Source organism: Microcebus murinus, chromosome 16 (genome assembly GCF_040939455.1).
Source record: "Microcebus murinus isolate Inina chromosome 16, M.murinus_Inina_mat1.0, whole genome shotgun sequence".
Classification (NCBI taxonomy): Eukaryota; Metazoa; Chordata; class Mammalia; order Primates; family Cheirogaleidae; genus Microcebus; species Microcebus murinus.
This window is the reverse complement of record NC_134119.1, coordinates 10,987,608-11,005,854: the sequence shown is the minus strand read 5'-3', so window position 1 is coordinate 11,005,854 and position 18,247 is coordinate 10,987,608. Positions and strand designations below refer to the sequence as shown.

Sequence of the window (18,247 nt, the reverse complement as noted above, 5' to 3'; positions counted from 1 at the left end):
AGAGAGAAGTGACTGGGCTGAGGTCATACACGTGACAAGCGGCACAGAATGTACCTCTTTTTTTTTTTTTTTTGTGAGACAGAATCTCACTCTGTTGGCCTGGGCTAGAGTGCCATGGCATCAGCCTAGCTCGCAGCAACCTCAAACTCCTGGGCTCAAGCGATCCTTCTGCCTCAGCCTCGAGAGTAGCTGGGACTACACGCATGCACCACCATGCCCAGCTAATTTTTCTATATATTTTTAGTTATTCAATTAATTTTCTATTTTTAGTAAAGTCAGGGTCTCACTCTTGCTCAGGCTGGTTTCGAACTCCTGACCTTGAACGATTCGCCTGCCTAGGCCTCCCAGAGTGCTAGAATTACAGGCGTGAGCCACAGTGCCCAGCCAGGATGTACCTCTTAACAGCAGGATGTACCACCACCATTGTATACATGGGGAAACTGAGGTCAAGTGGCCAGCAATCTGCCCAAGAAACCACCCCAGTGCTGCCTCCCTCACTCGCTGCAGCCCAGCACTGCTGGCTCACCCTCTTTCCCTGGCAAACACTTCCGTGCCTCTGGGTCTTTGCGTTTGCTATTCCCTTTGCCTGGAACATTCTTTCTCAAGATTCTACGCGGCTCACTCTTTCCTCCTTTAGGTCTTTACGCAAATGTCCTCCCTGGACGCCTGATCTAAAACTGTAGCCGCCTCATCTTCCAGCATTTCCTGTCTCCGGTCTTTACTCTTCTCCGGGCACTCAGCGGCTCTGGCTCCTCTCTGGCGGTTTATCGTCTGCCACCACACGACGCCAGCCACAGGGGCCGGAGCTTTCGGCTCCTCGCTGGAGCCTGAATCCGGTTCCTGTCCCCTAACGGGAACTCAGTAAAGCCCCAAAGGCCTGGCGCATAGTGAGCCCTCTGTACGTGATACTGTTGCTAGTCACGTCATCGACCAGGCAGCATTCTGTGAGCACCTACTGTGCGCCAGGCTCCAGGGCCAGACGCTGAGCTCTCATCTACCGGGAAGGATGACGGGTGGGGTGGGGGGCGGCTGCTATAAAACGCAGCAGGGGATGAGGGCAGTGTGAGTGAGGACTCACGCAGCAGACCCCTTCCCTGCCCCTCCCCAGACTCAGTTTCTCTGTTGAACTGGTGTCCAAGGCCCAGGTTCTGAGTTCTGCTGGGGCCTTCAGCCCCTTGGTGACAGGGGACCAGGGCCTTGGGGCACTGTGGAGGCTGTGGAAAAGCCCCTGGACACCTCCCTGGAGAGGACTTGCGACTGAGGAGAAGAGTGAGCACGCGGGTCACTGTGGACGGGCAGTTCTGCTGGCCACGCCCGAGCGCAGGGGCAGCCGTGGAATGCACTTTCCGGCTTCATGCGGGCACCTGCGCCTTCCTGGTGGTAAGGGCAGAAGGGCAGGTGGGGGCCGTAGCAGCTGTACCTCCTGGCACACGGAAGCCAAAGGACAGGCTACAGGTTGTCACTGCATGGTGGCTGGCTGGGCGGCCCTGCCCCAGAGGGGATGCAAGGAGGTGGACCCAGGCTGAGGGCGGGGCCGGGGTGGGCAGACGCTGAGGGAGGCAGAACCTCCCGCACTCTCGGCTCCCCACCCTCGCCCCACCCTCGCCCCGCAACCCCCCAGCTGGCTCCATCTCAGCCTTCTCACTCAGAGCACAGGTCACCCAAACTCCCTGGCTAAAGTCACCCTCCCAGCCAGGCTCTATTGGTCACATCTCCCTGCTTTATTTCTTTCATGGTACTTGTCACCACCTGACATGGCCACATTTATTGTCCTCACTTCTTGGATGAGATAAGAGGCTCAGAGGAGTCTAACCACCGTCCGCTGGCCATGTGGCTTTGCAGTGGCAGCTGTGGGGTGGGAAGAGGCCCGCCTACCCGCTTCCCCAACCAGCTCCCCCTCATGCCCTGAACCTGCACTGCAGTAGGTCCGGGGCATTATTTGTGCTCCTACTGCATACCATTGCATGCTGTGTATGCACTGCCTCTGTCTACCAAGAGGGAGGAGAGGCCATGTGGCCCAGAGCTATGGCAGAGCTAGATCAAGCCAAGCACCAAGGGCCTCATCTCTCCCCACCATGTTGCTGTGTGACCCCAGGTGAGCCCCTTGCCACCTGAGCCTCAGCATCTTCACTCGTATAATGAGGTCAGCTGAGGTATCTGCAGCGGCCCTGTCCCAGTAACTCTAATGACACCTCCAAATGCTGTCTTTATGTGAGAGAGAGGTATACACGAGAGGAGACTGGATGCCAAGGGGTGTGGCCTTGCAGGGATTCATAGTCTAGGTCCCTTGTTCCCCGAGTTCTGGGCTCCTGGTGAGAATGTGGCAAGCCCCTTCCCCTCCCCGAACCTTGGCTCATTTTATCAGTGAGTCTAACCTGCATACAGAAAAGGGCCCGGCCTTGTTACATATGGACACACCTGTCTGGCCATCTCTCAGGTCAAGACAGAGATTCTGAACCTAAATAGAATATAAGGGGTTGGCAAACTTTCTTTAAAGAGCCAGATAGTAAATATTTTGGGCTTTGCAGGTCATGCAGTCTCTGCTGTAACTACTCAACTCTGCTGTTGTAGTATGAAAGTGGGTATCAACAACAAATGGGGGGGCAGGGCGCGGTGGCTCACGCCTGTAATCCTAGCACTCTGGGAGGCCAAGGCAGGCAGATTGCTGGAGGTCAGGAGTTCGAAACCAGCCTGAGCAAGAGCGAGACCCTGTCTCTACTATAAATAGAAAGAAATTAATTGGCCAACTAATATACACATAAAAAAAATTAGCCAGGCATGGTGGCACATGCCTGTAGTCCCAGCTACTTGGGAGGCTGAGGCAGGAAAATCGCTTGAGCCCAGGAGTTTGAGGTTGCTGTGAGCTAGGCTGACGCCATGGCACTCACTCTAGCCTGGGCAACAAAGTGAGACTCTGTCTCTAAAAAAAAAAAACAAAAAACAAAAACAAAACAAATGGGGGACAGGTAGTGGCTCAGGCCTGTAATCCCAGCACTAACGGAGGCCGAGGCAGGAGGATTGCTTGAGGCCAAGAGTTCGAGACCAGCCTGGGCAACATAGTGAGACCCATCTCTACAAAAAATTTAAAAAATTAGCCAACCGTGGTGGTGTGTGCCTATAGTCCTAGTTACTTGGGAGACTGAGGAGGGAGGATCCCTTGAGCCCAGGCATTCAAGGCTACAGTGAGCTATTATCATGCGGCTGTGCTCTGCACTCCAGCACCCTGGGCAACATAGTAAGACCCTGTCTCTAAAAACAAAAACAAAAATGCAACAAATGGGAGTGGCAGCATTCCCCTAATACTTTGTTCACAAGTATTTTTGGTTCTCAGGCCCTAGTGTGCTAAGGGCTGATACGGAATATGTCTAGCCCCCCAGCAGGCTCCCCTGCACTCCTCTATCATCCCCCTCCCCTGGTCCATGCAACCACAGACCTGCTTCCCATCAGTATAGATTGGTTTTGCCTATTCTAGAACTTCAAATAAATGGATTTATAAGCTATGTGCTCTTTGGGGTCTGGCTTCCTTTGCTAGTGGAATGCTTCTAGAGTCATCCATGGAGTCATGGGTACCAGTTCATCCTTTTGATTGCTGAGTAGTGTTCCATCAGTGGGATGTACCAGGACGCATTCATCCATCTGGCTGTCTCTGGACATTGGGGTTGTTTCCCGTCTAGGGCTGTTATGAATGACGCCGCGGGGAACAACCATGTGAAAGTCCGTGTGTAGACATTTGCCCTCTTTTCCTCTGGGTAAAGATGTCAGCTACTTTTTTTTTTTTTTTTGAGTCTCACTTTGTCGCCCAGGCTAGAGTGAGTGCAGTGGCGTCAGCCTGGCTCACAGCAACCTCCAACTCCTGGGCTCAAGGGATCCTGCTGCCTCAGCCTCCTGAGTAGCTGGTATTACAGGCAGCTAATTTTTTCTACATATATTAGTTGGCCAATTAATTTCTTTCTATTTATAGTAGAGATAGGGTCTCACTGTTGCTCAGGCTGGTTTTGAACTCCTGACCTCGAGCAATCCACCCACTTCGGCCTCCCAGAGTGCTAGGATTACAGGTGTGAGCCACCACGCCCGGCCTACTTTTTTTTTTTAACCTGATATTTATTGAGTATTTACAGGTACCAGGCCCTGTGCCAGCATCTTTTTTTTTTTTTTTTTTTTCTTTTTTGTTTTACATGAAGTTGAAACATCCACCTGTGCCAGCATCTTAAATGCTTTATCTCCTTTAATCCCTTGCCTAAACTGTAGCAAGACCGGCCTGGGCCATATCTTATCTCCTTAATCATCCTAAAGACATAATCCTCACAGATAACAGGAAGGATGACGATAATAAAAACAACACTGGATTAGAAAAAATATGGCCAACACCGTGTACCTATTGCTTCATCAGGAGTGGTGAAAGGACATTCCGTCCTGTTCCTGAGTGTGGACTGTGCACACTGACTTCCGTGCAAAGCCAGCACAGCCAGGGAGGGGCGGAGTCACTTTACGGTGAGGAGCCTGACGTGAGCCAGCTCAGCCAGGTGATCAAAGTCAACAGCACAGCGACCAGTCATGTTGACAGGGTGTACTTCCACTACCATGCAAGGAAAATGGCACTGCACCCCTCAGCTCTTCCTCCCCAAACCCATAAACCCGGTCCACACATAGGAAAAACACCAGAGGAATCCTCATAGAGGGGCAGCCTAGAGACACCCGACCAGCACTTCTCGCTAGAACTGTCAAGGTCATTGCAAACAAGGAAAGAGTAAGAAACTGTCACAGACAAGAGGTGCTAAAGAGACAGGACACCTAAGCGTAATGTGACATCCTGGACGGGGTCTTGGAACAGAAGGACATTAGGTAAAAACTGGGGACATCTGAATCAACTCAGGACTTTAGCTCATACTGATGTATCCCCATCGGTGCGGGCCTTGTAACAAACGTACCAAATAAGGAGAGCAGGAAGGTGTTAATAAAAGAGGAAGCTGGGTGCAGGGGGTACGTGGGAACTCTCTGTCCTAGCTGCTCAATTTTTCTGTGACTTTACAACTGTTCTAAAAAAATCAAGCCTATGTTCATACAGGGTGTTATCTCACTTCATGCCGCGGTGACAGGCTCCACCCCATCCCGACTTTCCAGAGGAGGGTCAGGCCTGCCCGGGGTCACTCAGAGGCAGGTGCTAGTCAGGATAGCTGGTGAGTCGCCGCAGACCATTGCTGGGGCCAGTCAGGCAGATGTGACCTTAGGTGGCTGAGCCTTCACAGCCAGGTCAGGGGAGGGGGATATCAATAGGACTTAGCGCCCTCAACTGGGATAGCGGATAAAATGGGCTGCAGGTGAAGAGCTTAGCAGCCCCACCCCCGGGGCTCCCACTGGCGGCTGTCCTCTGTCAAATGAGGCTGCCCTCTGTCAAATGACCGGCGCCTGGCCTCTGTGGGCTGCTGAGCGAGTGGGGAGGGCCGTGTGCCCGGGGTAGGGGTCAGGGAGTATTTGGGGGAGGAGCACCCCCCCTGGCTCCGTGGCTCCGTGGTCCCTAGGCCTCTGCGGCGGCTGTTCCTGGAGCACCAAGCCCAGCCGCTGAGGCCCCTTTAATGGGGGCAGGGGTGGCAGACAGGCACACAGAAGCCTCTTTGTCCCAGCTCTGGGGGGGGCTGGCAGCCGGCTGTCCCCGGGGGCAGCTTCGGGCTGGGTACCGCCCCTCCCTGCATGGCACTGGGCTGAGGAAGGGGCTGGGGGTGACTCACTCCAGGCTACCCTGACTCACCGGTGACCTTGAGGCAGTCCCTGGGCCCTCTGTGGGGCCCCCAGTTCGCCACAGGTCACCCAGCAGGAACTTCGTCGCCCCTGCCCCTCAAAGGCCTGGTGTGGAGGAGGAGAGACGCGGAGCAGCCCGCTGCGGTGAGGCCGGGCTGTCCTTGCTCACAGACCGCCTGGGTCCACATCCTGTCCAATCCAGACTCTCCGCTCCCACCTGCCCGGCGCCCGGGGCCCGAGGCCGCATGGCTTCTCAGACCTGGCGAGAGAACTCTGACTCACGGTGTCCCCTGCCCGGACCCCTCCCCTCCGTGGGCTGCCCAGCGGCCAGAGTGGAACAGACAGCGCGGGCGCCTCGGTCGCTCATCTGCTCTCCCGGCCATTCGGGACTTGTCCTTGTCAAGGTCACCAGCGGCCTCCCTGTGGCCAAAGCCGGTGGGTCCTTTGTCTTGCCAGTCCGCTCCGTGGCTGGCCCCCAGCCCCTGGAAACCCGGTCTCCTCTCGGCCTTAGCAGCCCTCCTGGCTCTGGGGGAGGCTCTCATCCCGCCCCCCTCGAGCAAGTCCCCAAGGCGCCACTCCAGCCTCTGGGCTTCAACGCCATCTCTAACGGATGACCCGGGGCTTCCGACCTCCTGCCGGCACCTGGGGCCTCGTCCCTCCCGTTGCTGGGAGCTGGGCGGATTCTTCCCCGTCTCTCGTTCCCACAGCCAACCCGGGAGCACGTCCTGGCAGCTCACCCGGGTTGGGACAACTCATCGCCACCCCCCCCCCCCCGCCGGGTCGGGCCACCCTCTCTGTGCAGCTGGACCCCTGTGGGCGCCTCCTTCCTGGCCTCTCCACCCCCGGCCACCCGCCCTGTGGCATCAGATGATGTCAGTTCCCTGTGGGGAACTCACCAGTGGCTTTCCACAGCCTCCCTCGCAGCCCACGGCCCTCAGGCCCTACAGCATCGGCCCACTGCCTCGCAGCTGCCACCACCCCTTTACTGTGAGCAATTTTCTCCAGCCATGCTGACCTCCTTTCCAGTCCCCAAACACACGGGCACACACCAGCCCCAGGGCCTTTGCACTTGCTGTTTCCACTGCTTGGAATACCTCTCCCCAAGATATCTCCATGGTCCCTTGGCCCATGTCCTTTGGGTCTCCGCACAAATGCCATCTTTTTGGAGAGGCTTCCTTGCCTATTCCCTTATCTTGGTTTTGCTTCCCAGGGGTAAGTCGTGTGTGTGTGTTTATTAACTAGACACCCTTTCATGCTCCTGCCTTCCCTGATGTCAGGGCTTGCCTGGGACACTGGGACCTCTGGGGAGACAGTGAGGAGTGGGAGGCAGGCTCTGCAGGCTGGCACGGTGCCCTCACTGCCTTCATGTTAACACTCAAATCAGAGCTACTATTTAAATTGATTAGAGACTGTGCAAACACCACTATCAGGGGATTGTCTCCTGTTATCAGCCCAGGGGCAAAGGTGTGTGATGGGGCAGCTGGCACATTTGGTGACTTGGCAGCCAGAGATGTGCTGGGCCGTGGCTGGAAGCTCAGGTTCCAACCAGAAGGACCCACCCGGGATGCCCACCCTGCCAGCTTGCACAGCACACACCTGGCTCTGATCCTGCCGATCCTCTGCCCAAGCTGGCCTGCTGCCTAGAACACCCTCTCCTCCCGGTGCTCACTGGAGGCTGCACGGCCCTGGCGGTGGAGTATGTGATCTGAGAGACGGGCAGCTCTGGACTTTTGATTCTAGACTTTGCTGCTGCCTGGGTGTGGGCCAGTGGGCAAGTCACTTGGTGTCTCAGAGGATGGGGATCAGAACCTCCTCACTAGGTTGTCACAAACGGGAAGAGTGCCCAGCGCGGGGCGTGGCGCATAGTAGGTGCTCACAAAACATTCACTGTTAAATGACCAGCAAGGCCGAGGTGCGAGTCTTGGCCAGTGGTCTGGTGGGCAGCGCCTCTCCGCACCTGTGCACGCCTGCATTTCGCCCTCACGACAACCGCAGGAGGTGGTACTGCCAGCGGGTTCATTTTACACATGCACAAAATGAGGCTCAGAGATGCAGTGACACTTGCCCGAGGCCACCGAGCCAGGAGGTGGTGGAGCGGGACTTGAACCCAAATCAGGGTAGCTATTGAAATGGATTAGGGGCCTGCTCGAAACCATCCCCAGACGAGGCTTTGAGGCTCAGACTGACGCCATTCCTGCCCTTCAATGTGGTACTTACTCCAAGGCAGAGGGGCTGGGGGTGCAGGTCCCTCCCATGCCTGGCGGGGCTATGCCTGGCTCCTGGGGACGCGGCCCGGACTTCCCGCACTGGACAGGCGAGACTCTTTCGCCTCCAGCTGGTCCGGCCCCCCAGCACATGCCCACCCCAGCCAGACCCAGATGGCTCAATTGGCTGGCCTGGGCACTATTGGCTTAGGCAGCCGGATGCTTGTAATGAGATTGTGGGAGCTGAACCTTCAGGGAGGACCATGAGGGACATGAGGGACCAAGGGCACAGCTGCCCCCTCAGCCTAGGAGCCCAGGACAGGGAGGGGATGAGTGCCCAAGTCAGAGGGAAGAGGGGAGCCGTGGTGGGTGGAGAGGAAGGAAACCGAGGCATCTGGGGCTGGGGTGGAGACGCTGTCTTAAGAATTATGTTGTGGCTTTGGCTTGAGGTGTGACTCTCAGCTGGTCCCTTCTCTGACCCTCGGTTCCCTCATCTGGAAAATGATGACAACCTTAGCATCCACCTCCCAGGCTGTGGATAGGTAAGGACCGACACCCAGGAGATAGTAATAAACTGCAGTTTGCTCATTCATTCATTCATTCATTCATTCATTCACTGACTCAGTAAATATTGAGTACTGGCTATGTGAATGAAACAGAAATCTCTGCTCTCAGGGAGCTGACATTTGAGTGGGGGGAGATAGATGATAAACAAAGAAATACAATAGTGTAACTGTTGAGGGGAATAGTGTGTGACAAGGCTGCTATTTCTGGTTTTTTTGAGACACAGTCTCACTCTGTTGCCCGGGGTAGAGTGCAGTAGCAGCAGCTTAGCTCACAGCAACCTCAAACTCCCGGGCTCAAGCGATCCTCCTGCCTCAGCCTCCTAGGTAGCTGGGACTACAGGCATGTGCTACAATGTCCAGCTAATTTTTCTATTCTTAGTAGAGACAGGGTCTCACTCTTGCTCAGGCTGGTCTCAAACTCCTGGACTCAAGCGATCCTCCTGCCTCGGCATCCCAGAGTGCTAGGATTACAGGCGTGCATCGCACCTGGCCAGGGCTGCTCCCTTTGAGGGGCAGTCAGGGAGGGCCTCCTTTGAGCAGAGACCTGGGTGAGGGAGTAAATCGCGTAGGTGTCCGAGAGAAGAGTTCCCGGCCCAGGGAAGAGCCCATGCAAAGGGCCTGAGGTAGGCGTGTGTCAGGGCGTGGTGGGGCACAGCCAGGCCAGGTGGCAGGAGCAGAGTGGATTGAGGGCCCACAGGACGCCTGCGGAGTGGCTGCTTACTCTCAGCGGGCAGCTCAGAGCAGGGCAGCCGTGTGATCTGACAGCGTCCCTCTGGCCGTGTGTGGAGACAGAATGGTGGGGGCCCCGGGGGAGGCAGGCAGAGCAGGGAGCAGGTCCCTGAAACGGTCAAGCCGGAGAAGCTGGTGGTTGCACAAGGTGGGGACAGTGGAGGCAGGGAGTAGTGGCTGGACCCTGCACACATTTTGAAAGTAGAGCCGACAGCATTTGCTGATGATTGGATGCGGAAGGTGAGAAAAAGAGAGGGACCGGGCATGATATCCAGGTTTGGGGCCCAAGTGACAGGACACAGGGAGGTGGCACTGACCGAGATGGGGAGGCAGGGCTCCCACAGCACGTACCCACACACAGGAGACCACCCCCGAGCACACGCACTCGTGTGAGTCACTGGGTAGGTCCCTGCCCCGCCGGGGAAACTGAGGCAGGCATCGAAGCCTCAAGCACTCACCAACACCCAGGATGACGAGGGGCGTGTGCTCCCAGCGGGCCAGCAGCAGGAGGTGGACCGAGTTGTGGGCCATGAGGCTGAAGCACAGGACCACGCAGCACCACTCCTGGAAGCGCTTGCCTGCAGGGAGCAGAGGGGAGAGGTGAGTGTGGGCGGGTGGAAAAGGCCGGGGGACCAACGCCAGGCAGAGCTGGGACCCCATGGGGCTCTCAACTGTGTTCTGCAAGTCTACCTGCAGGGCTAACCACAACCTGCCCATTTCACAGATCACATCGCTGCGGCCCAGAGAAGGGGAAAGGCCTGCCCAAGGTCATACAGTCAAGGGTGGATGCCTTAAACGGAGCGTGGGACCCTTCAGAGAGCAGGCCGATGTGGCCAGGTCCCATGCCCATGAGGCTGGCCCCGTATAGACCAGTTCTTTGGCAGACGGGACCAGAACTCTGGTCTCCCAGGCCCATCTGCGTTCTCTCTGGAGACACCTGAGGGAACTTTAATAAGCTTCTTTTTAAAAAACTGGAATCTTCATGGCATCACCAATCCCCTTCTGCAGGTAATCATTTGAGGGTAGAGATCTATAAACAGCCGTTAATCCCGGAGGCTCAGACCCTGCCTGACCTCCATCAAGCAGACTCCAGGCATCGCGTCAGGACAAACAGGGCCCTGGGGGCAGCGGGGCTCCTAGCAGGGGGCTGCCATGGGTCAGACTGTGCAAGGCGGGAGTGTGGGCCAGGGAGGCCAGAGCGTCTGAATCTCAGGAGGAGCCAGACATCAGGTTTTGAGTGCAAACTCTCCTATTTAAACGTTGCCACCTATTTTTCTTTTCCAGGTAACAAAGCTAAGAGAGCCACGTATTTTTAACAGGCACGTGCGCACGGACAAGCCGATTCACACGGGAATAACCTGAGTGTCCATCACCTGGGGACTGGCCAAATTAAGGCATCTCTGCAGGTAGGACAAAGCCCGGGCAGACGTCTACGTGTGCATACCAGGAGATGCCCATGATTAACAGGTTCGTGCAAAATGCAAAGTTCCATACAGTGACCATTTATGCAAGAAAATATTTTTTTAAAGATCTACATAGTTGTGGCTGGGTGTGGTGGCTCACACCTGTAATTCTAGCACTCTGGGAGGCCGAGGCAGGAGGATCGCCCAAGGTCAGGAGTTCAAAACCAGCCTGAATAAGAGTGAGACCCTGTCTCTACTAAAAATAGAAAGAAATTAATTGGCCAACTAAAAATAAATAGAAAAAATTAGCCAGGCCTGGTGGCGCATGCCTGTAGTCCCAGCTACCCGGGAGGCTGAGGCAGGAAGATTGCTTGAGCCCAGGAGTCTGAGGTTGCTGTGAGCTAGGCTGACACCACGGCACTCTAGCCCGGGCCAAAGAGTGAGACTCTGTCTCAAATAAATAAATAAATAAATCTACATAGTTGAGACTGCCCTTTCACTACTGCCTTTGCAAGCACTATCAAAACTTTTTCTTTTAATTTTAAATTAACACCAGGCGTGGTGGCTCTTAGCACTCTGGGAGGCCAAGGCAATAGATTGCTCAAGGTCAGGAGTTTGAAACCAGCCTGAGGGAGATCCCGTCTCTACTAAAAATAGAAAGAAATTAATTGACCAACTAAAAATATATATACAAAAAAAAAAAAATTAGCCGAGCATGGTGGCGCATGCCTGTAGTCCCAGCTACTCGGGAGGCTGAGGCAGGAGGATTGCTTGAGCCCAGGAGTTTGAGGTTGCTGTGAGCTAGGCTGATGCCACGGCACTCACTCTAGCCTGGGCAACAAAGCAAGACTCTGTTTCAAAAAATAAAAGTAAATTAAAATTAAAAAAAATAAAAGGATATAAAAACACCATCTGAGCGACACAGAACGTGTGACTAGGCTCCTGGGTATGCCCTAGGCAGCTGCTCCCACAGGCACAGAAAACTTCAATGACAACAATTTTATCATTAGTGTTTAACATCCATCAAGCAGTTACTATGTGTCAGGCACCTGCCAAGGTGATGATGTCCTTTTGCAGATGACAAAACTGAGGGTCAGAGTGGTTCAGCAAGTAGCCCACGGGCACCCAGGCTAGTCCCCTACAGACCAGGATTCTGTGGCCTGGGTGGGCACCTAAGACCCTGCCCTCACCCCATTCTGCTCTCTCCTGCTGCCCCTGGTCCCTTGCTCTACTCGCCACCACCCCATTGCCCTGGCGACATCTGTGTCAGGAGCCCAGGCCTGCTAGGTAATGGACCAAATGGGACCCAGTGAGGGACTAGCCAAGGAGACAGGGCCAGAGCGGGTAAGGGGCCTCCTCCTGCATCTGCCTTCTCTTCTCTTCAGGGCTTCGAGCACACTGTTCCCTTCTTCCCCTCTGCAGCTGGCTGGTCTGACATGGCTCCTGCACATCTCGGCCTGGAAACCTCCGCCTCCAAGAAGCCATCCATGATGCCTCCGCTGACCCTGTGCTTCCCCAGCATGGGCCCATCACTCAGGACCGTGGCCTGCATCCGTTTGTCTTCCCTGCCCGAATGTGAACTCGGGAGGCCAGAACCGAGTCTGGTCACTCACCAGGGCCCGGGCCTCGGTTGGTACTCAATAAATGCTTGTGCGACGAGCAAATTCCCAGCCACAGTCCTAAAGGCCAACTCCAAGGCTTTGTCTCCAGGTGCCCCTTACTGACGTGCCTTGGGATGGAAGTACAGGGCTCCCCATTTGTCCTGGCGGGGAAACTGAGGCTCAGGAAGGAGGAGGAACTTGTCCCGGTCACACAACAGCGCACTGCTCCCCACCCACCCTGGACCAGAACCAGGATGGCTGCCCTCCCCTCGCCTCGTGAAAAGACCACGGCTCAGAAGCAGGAAGGGATATGCCAGAGCCATGACCCCTTGGTCCCTCTTTACAGAAAAGGACATTGAGGCCCAGAAGAGACAAGGACCCCGAGAGAGGTCACGCCGCAGCCGCAGCAGGCCCAGCGCCCCTCATCCTTGTTCTTAGGCAAGGGCCCCTCTGACCCAGCAGGGCCTGCCGGGGATCACCACGTGGGACCCAGCAGGGCCCCGTCTCCAGTTCCCGTCTGTGGCCGGCCCGGGGCTCAGAAGCAGGGAGCCCCGCGGGAGCGGGCTGGGGGGGCGAGGAGAGGCAGAGGGAGTAAAGGACAGGTGACTCCTCCCTGTCGGCATGCAGGTCAGCAAGTGGGCAGAGCTGACAGCGACATGATCAGATGACAGTTCCAGTAAGGATGGCCCACACCCTGGAAGCCTATCCCGTGCTGGGGGACAGGGCATGGCCCCCGTCACAGATGTCGAAAACCGCCTCACTCGGCATGTTTTGCTCGGTTTTAAAAAAAAAAGCTAAATTTTAAAATCACGTACAATTCCTAGTCTCCTGCTTCCCTTGAGAACACAGGGCTCAGGCCACCCTGGGCCTGGCAGTAGTGGCTGTGCCCGTCCAGTGGGGCATGAGCTCCTGGTTCATGCCGGTCCTCCCCCTTCCCATGGCCTCACACTGGGGAGCGTCCCTTGGTGGCAGCCCTGGCCAGGCCCCTGTAGTCGTCTGAGTTTTTGTGCTCAAGGCAGCCTCTCATTCGAGTCTCAGTCCCGCAAGGAAGGAAACGTGTGATCCCATTTTCCAGATAAGGACACTGAGGCTCAGAGCTGGGTTTGGATCCCAGACTCACAAATGGGGTGTGCAGGGCTGTCCCGATTCCAAAGACGGCCCAGCTCTCTCCCCACACCATGGAGAATGTCCCTGGAATTTAAATATTTTTCCTTCTAAATTCCATCTCTCTTTGGCCTCTGGAGCCTGGACCTTTCTGCAGATCAAGTGCCTCAATTCTAATCCCTAAAGAACACATAAACAATACTGAGTGGCCTTCACTGAGCACCGAGCACGTGTCGGGCACAGTGCTAAGGGTGACCCCAGTGACCCCCTCCGCGCCCCCCCCCCCCCCCCCGTGAGCTGGGGACCATTTGTCCCATCCTGTGAAGGAAAAACTACGCCTAGAGAGATGATGAAGTGACTTTTCCAAAGTCACCTGAGGGTCACCAAATTCACAGTATGGCCCATCACCGTGGCAGGGCCTGTGGGGTCAGGTGGCCTAAACGATACCACTTTGCAGATGGGCAGACTGAGGCCAGGGGTGGGGGTGTGCTCAGGACACAGCTGTCCTCTGGCTGGAGCACTGAGGCTGTTTCCCAGGCCGGCCTGGCTTGGCAAAGATTGACGATCTGGGCTGAGTGACAGTAGTGACCGCTTGTTGGCCTGGGGAGGGGGCTGTGCTCGAGCGGTGGGCATGGAGGGCTGGGAAGAGAGGGAGGCCCAGGGCCAGGCCTCCACCACGCTGCTTTTGGGAGGGCAGGCCCCAGCCAAGGACTCGGCCCCAGGCCGGACTCCTCCTGTTCCGCTCAAGCCCCAAATAGCCTCCACTTCTGACGGCCTCTGGCCACCAGGAGACCCTCAGCCTCAGGAGATGGGGGCAAGATGAAGAGAGAGGGTGGAGACCAGGGAAGAGGACGACAGACAGAGGGGCGAAGAGAGATGAGAGGGCAGGAATCAGGGAAAGATGAGAAACAGCGACGGAGAGAGAGGGAGACAGAGACAAGCGAAATGGCGTGACCAGAGAGGAGGCTGGCAAAGAGACAGACAAAGCTCAGCCCGGGGTGTGGAAGGACTGGGCCTGGCCAGCGAGGGGCCCAGGCCTCTGTCCCAGGTTAGGCCCATCCAGGGCACTGAACGCCCTGGCTGCTTTGGGACTATATCCCAGGACTCCCACCCATGCCTGACACTCCACCTTTCCCCTCACCGCACACTGAGTCCCCATGTCCCCCAGGGCAGGACATCCACAGTTGTGCAGGGTGGGGGGAGGGCTGGATGCCGGATCCTTCAGGAACACCTGAGAGTGGCACACAAGGCCAGATTTTGGCTGGCACGTCCTGGCAAGCTGGACACCTGCGGCCTGTCTGTGCAGCTGGGACAGGCCTTGCCAAGCTCGCCAGGCCCTGCACAAGCCCTGGCGCCTGCAAGATGGGCCGCTGCTGCAAACTCAAACCCGGAGTAGGGCCCTCTGTGGCTCCCGGGGCCCGCAGGATCGGGTCCCTACTCCTGGGCCGGACACTCGGGATCCCCGGGAACAGACCAGGGCCACCTCTCTGCCTCGCCCCTCTCCACTCCCTTGGTCCCTCGTTGTCCTCTGCATACAGCGGCCCCGCCCTGCACCCGGGCATCGCCTGCATGCACGCTGTCCCCTGACCCGGGACATCGGCTCCTCTGCCACACCTGCCTCTGCTGGCCCACTCCCACTGCGGGAGCAAGACACAGACCCAGGGCGCCTCCGCCCCCAGTTCCAGTTCTGGTCCTGCTGCTGACGCGCCACATCACCATGGCCGGTGGCTGCAACTCCCAAGGTGGGCTGGGTGCTCAGGAAGTGCCAGGCACGCCAGGCAGACCAAAGAGATGCAGTCCCTGTCCTCGCTGACCTTCCCATCTGGTGGCGCAGACTCGGGCCTAATCCCAGTCAGGACACGCTTCGGGAAGAACACGCGTGTGGGGGCTGGGGAGCCGCCTGGCCTCCCGCTCTGTAGAAGGCGGCTACTGTCAGGGTGCACCTCGCACAGCGCAGTGAGGAGGAAACGCGGGCATGCGAGGAAAATGCCCCGCACGCAGTCAGTGCTCAACAAACGTCAACTGTCTTAACTGCCATTATTATCCCTGTCAACTGTCACGGCGCCAAACCACCTCTGGCCCCAGGAATCTCAAAAATTCAACTCCTAGAACCCAGGAATCTCTCCCACTCTTCCGTTGCTCCCTCTGCTGCAGCCCACAGACCTCCGTGATGTTCCTAGAACATGCCAGGGCCGCTCCCACCTCAGGGCCTTTGCACCTGCTGCCTCCCTCCCTGCTTCCTCCCTCTTGCCCGTCCTCCTTTCAGGTCACTTGCTCAGTGAGAGCTGAACTGCCCCTCTCTAAAATGTCACCCCTTTCCCAACATTTCACTTCCTCCTTTCCTGCTATATATTTGTTCCACAGTGCTTGCTACTATTGGGCATATGAGATATTTCCCTTATTTACTGAGTTTATTGCCTGGCTCCCTACTAAAATGTCAGCTCCATTTTTTCTGTCTTGTTCATGGCTATACCCCCAGGGCCCAGAACAGGGACTGGAACAGAAGTGCTCAATATGTACTAGGTGTGATCCCTCCTGTTACAGGTCAGGCCCAGAGAGGTCAAGGTACTTCCCCAAGGCCATACAGCCAGGCCAGACAGAGGCAGAGACAGGCCTCCTGAAACGAATTTGGAGAAACCAGTTCAGCAAGTGCCCTCCCTTCCTCCCCTCTCCAGGTCAGGAGGAGGTAAGGAGCCTGGATGGCAGGTTTGGGGCACCAGGAGACTGTAGCAGCCCCGGATTCCCCACAGCTGTTCTGCAGAGCCAGGGGCACTCCTGGGAACCAGAAAGGGACAGATACGCAGTGGCAGTCGTGACAGAGTGGGGAGACAGTGGGCCCCTGGGGAGGCTCAGAATGCCTGGCAATGCCTGGGCTGGTTGAAAGCAGGCAGAGTTTAGTCAAGTAGCAGAGCTGGACACCAAAGAAGGCCTTTGACTCCTTCCCCTCAATTCCCAGGTGGGGAGTCTGGGAACCAGACAGGTAAGGCTGCTCGCCTCACAGCAAAGTCAGACTATAGGGAGGCCTCTCTCTGGCTGGGCTGTGTGGTCTCAGGGAAGTACCTTGACCTCTCTGGGCCTGACCCATAAAATGAGGGATCACACCTACTGGATGCCAGGTACTGCACCAAGTAGATGACCTCATTTCCTCTTCCTAACAACACTAAGGGGCAAATAAACTTTACCTTGTGCCCATTTTAGAGGTGAAGAAACTTGGGACTCAGAAAGGGAAAACAGCTTGGTCTAGGTCACACAGCTAAGTAGCAGAGTCAGGATGCCAACCCTGGTCTGCACCCAAGGACTGCAGGTGTCTGGGGTATGGCTGAAGAAACCATGGCAGCATGGACCAGGTGCCCAAGTCAGATGTGAGAAATCACACACAGAAACCAGAGGATGCAGGGGAAGGGAATGGCCCAAGGTTATGCAGAGAGTCATCAAACCAAGCCAGCCAGGGCAGGAAGCCAAGTGGGGGCGGCCCTAGGCACACCCCAGGCAAGAGCTGTGCACGGTGGCTATCCCAAGGCAAAAGGAAAGATGTCAGAATGTTTGACAAACAAAGCTTGGTGTGATGTTGGCACAGAGGCAGCAGGGTCACCTGACTCCACATTCTCGAAGGCACTTCCTTAACCCCCGAGGACACTAGGCCATCCAGTAACCAGGCAAGGAAATTCCTGGGGCTCACATGGAACGGGGTGGTGGCTGGTGCTTGTGGGAGCCTGACTGGTGAACAAGACTGGTGAGCAAAGCAGAAGGAAGCCAGGGAGAGACTTTGGCCTGTGGGAAAGGGGCAGAGCGGGAGCAAGGGTCTCCAAGTTGTGCTGTGGTCTGGGGGATCTGGGGGCTCCACCCCCAAGTCCTAACGGAGGGGGCTAGTATGTGGATGTGGGGGAGGGGCAAGGGCTGGAGTTGGGGCTTGTGCATGGCGGGAGCTTAAACTGGGACATTTGCAGTCCCCTCACCTCAGAGGATCCAGGAGTAGGGGGTGAGGGCTGATGCTCTCACTGGAGGGTCCAGGCACGGGGGAAGAAGAGGATTGACGTCTGGGGCCACTGAAGCTATCACCAGAATGCGGCTTTGGGGGAAGGGTGTCTGGGGGGGCACTCTGCAGCTGGGAGTCCCTGAGTTAGGGCTCCCTGAGCTGATGGACTGATGTTCCAGGTTAGGGGGCTGAAGTTACCGTTTGTACCCCAGGGCCCTGGCTGGGGCGCAGAGGTGGCACAAGGATGTGGAACTCGGGATGGGGTGTGACTTTCAGGAGGCCCGGGGCAGTGCTGATAGCTGCGAGGCTGCCTTGGGTTGAACCTGGTCCTGGAGTGGGGGTTCCTAAGTCTAGGGGCGCTCTCTGCAGTCGAGGGTGCCCTGGGGCTAGGATTCGGATCTGGGAATACAACGGGAGCCCTGTGGCCCATGGAGCTGATATGGTAGTTTCTTGAGCTGGGGAGTGTCTTGCAGCCAGGAAACCTCGGGGCTGGGATTCTGGTTTGGGTTTGGAGGGGACGCTGGAGGCGTTATTTGCAAGTTAGAAGCCAGGGCTGAAGTTCCGCATCTGAGCCCGAGGCTGGGTCTCCGATCGAGGGAGCCGGGGTCGCTGTCCGCAGCCCGGGCTGCTGACTGCAGGCCTGGAGGGGCCCGGAGGTCCTACCTGGCGAGTAGAGCGCAGCCAGCTCGCGGGCCCCGGCGTGCTGCGCGCCCCAGCGCCGGCAATACGCCGCCTCGTCCTCGTCGAGCTCCGGCTGCTGGCCCGGCCCGTCCTCGGCGCCCGCCATGGCCACTCGCCCGGCCAGCCCGCTGCGCTCCGCTGGCGGCGGCGGCGGCGGCGGAGGCGGCAGGGCCGCGGAATCGCGGCGAGATCACACCGCCCAATGACCGCCCGGCGCCGGGCGCGGCAGCGGCGCGGGCGGGGACCT

The 18,247-nt window shown here is 57.0% G+C and overlaps 1 protein-coding gene across 1 annotated transcript in view; it reads right to left on the bottom strand.

The window, feature by feature from the left end:
• PEDS1 (plasmanylethanolamine desaturase 1) overlaps positions 1 to 18,247 on the bottom strand; it is a 25,298-nt gene extending 7,051 nt beyond the window's left edge. Inside the window, exons 1-2 of the mRNA XM_012766157.3 lie at positions 17,983 to 18,247; positions 9,694 to 9,813 (exon numbers count right to left, since the gene is read on the bottom strand). Of these exons, the coding sequence (XP_012621611.1) occupies positions 9,694 to 9,813; positions 17,983 to 18,106 (244 nt within the window). The 5' untranslated portion in view covers positions 18,107 to 18,247. The remainder of the gene's footprint in view (positions 1 to 9,693; positions 9,814 to 17,982) is intronic.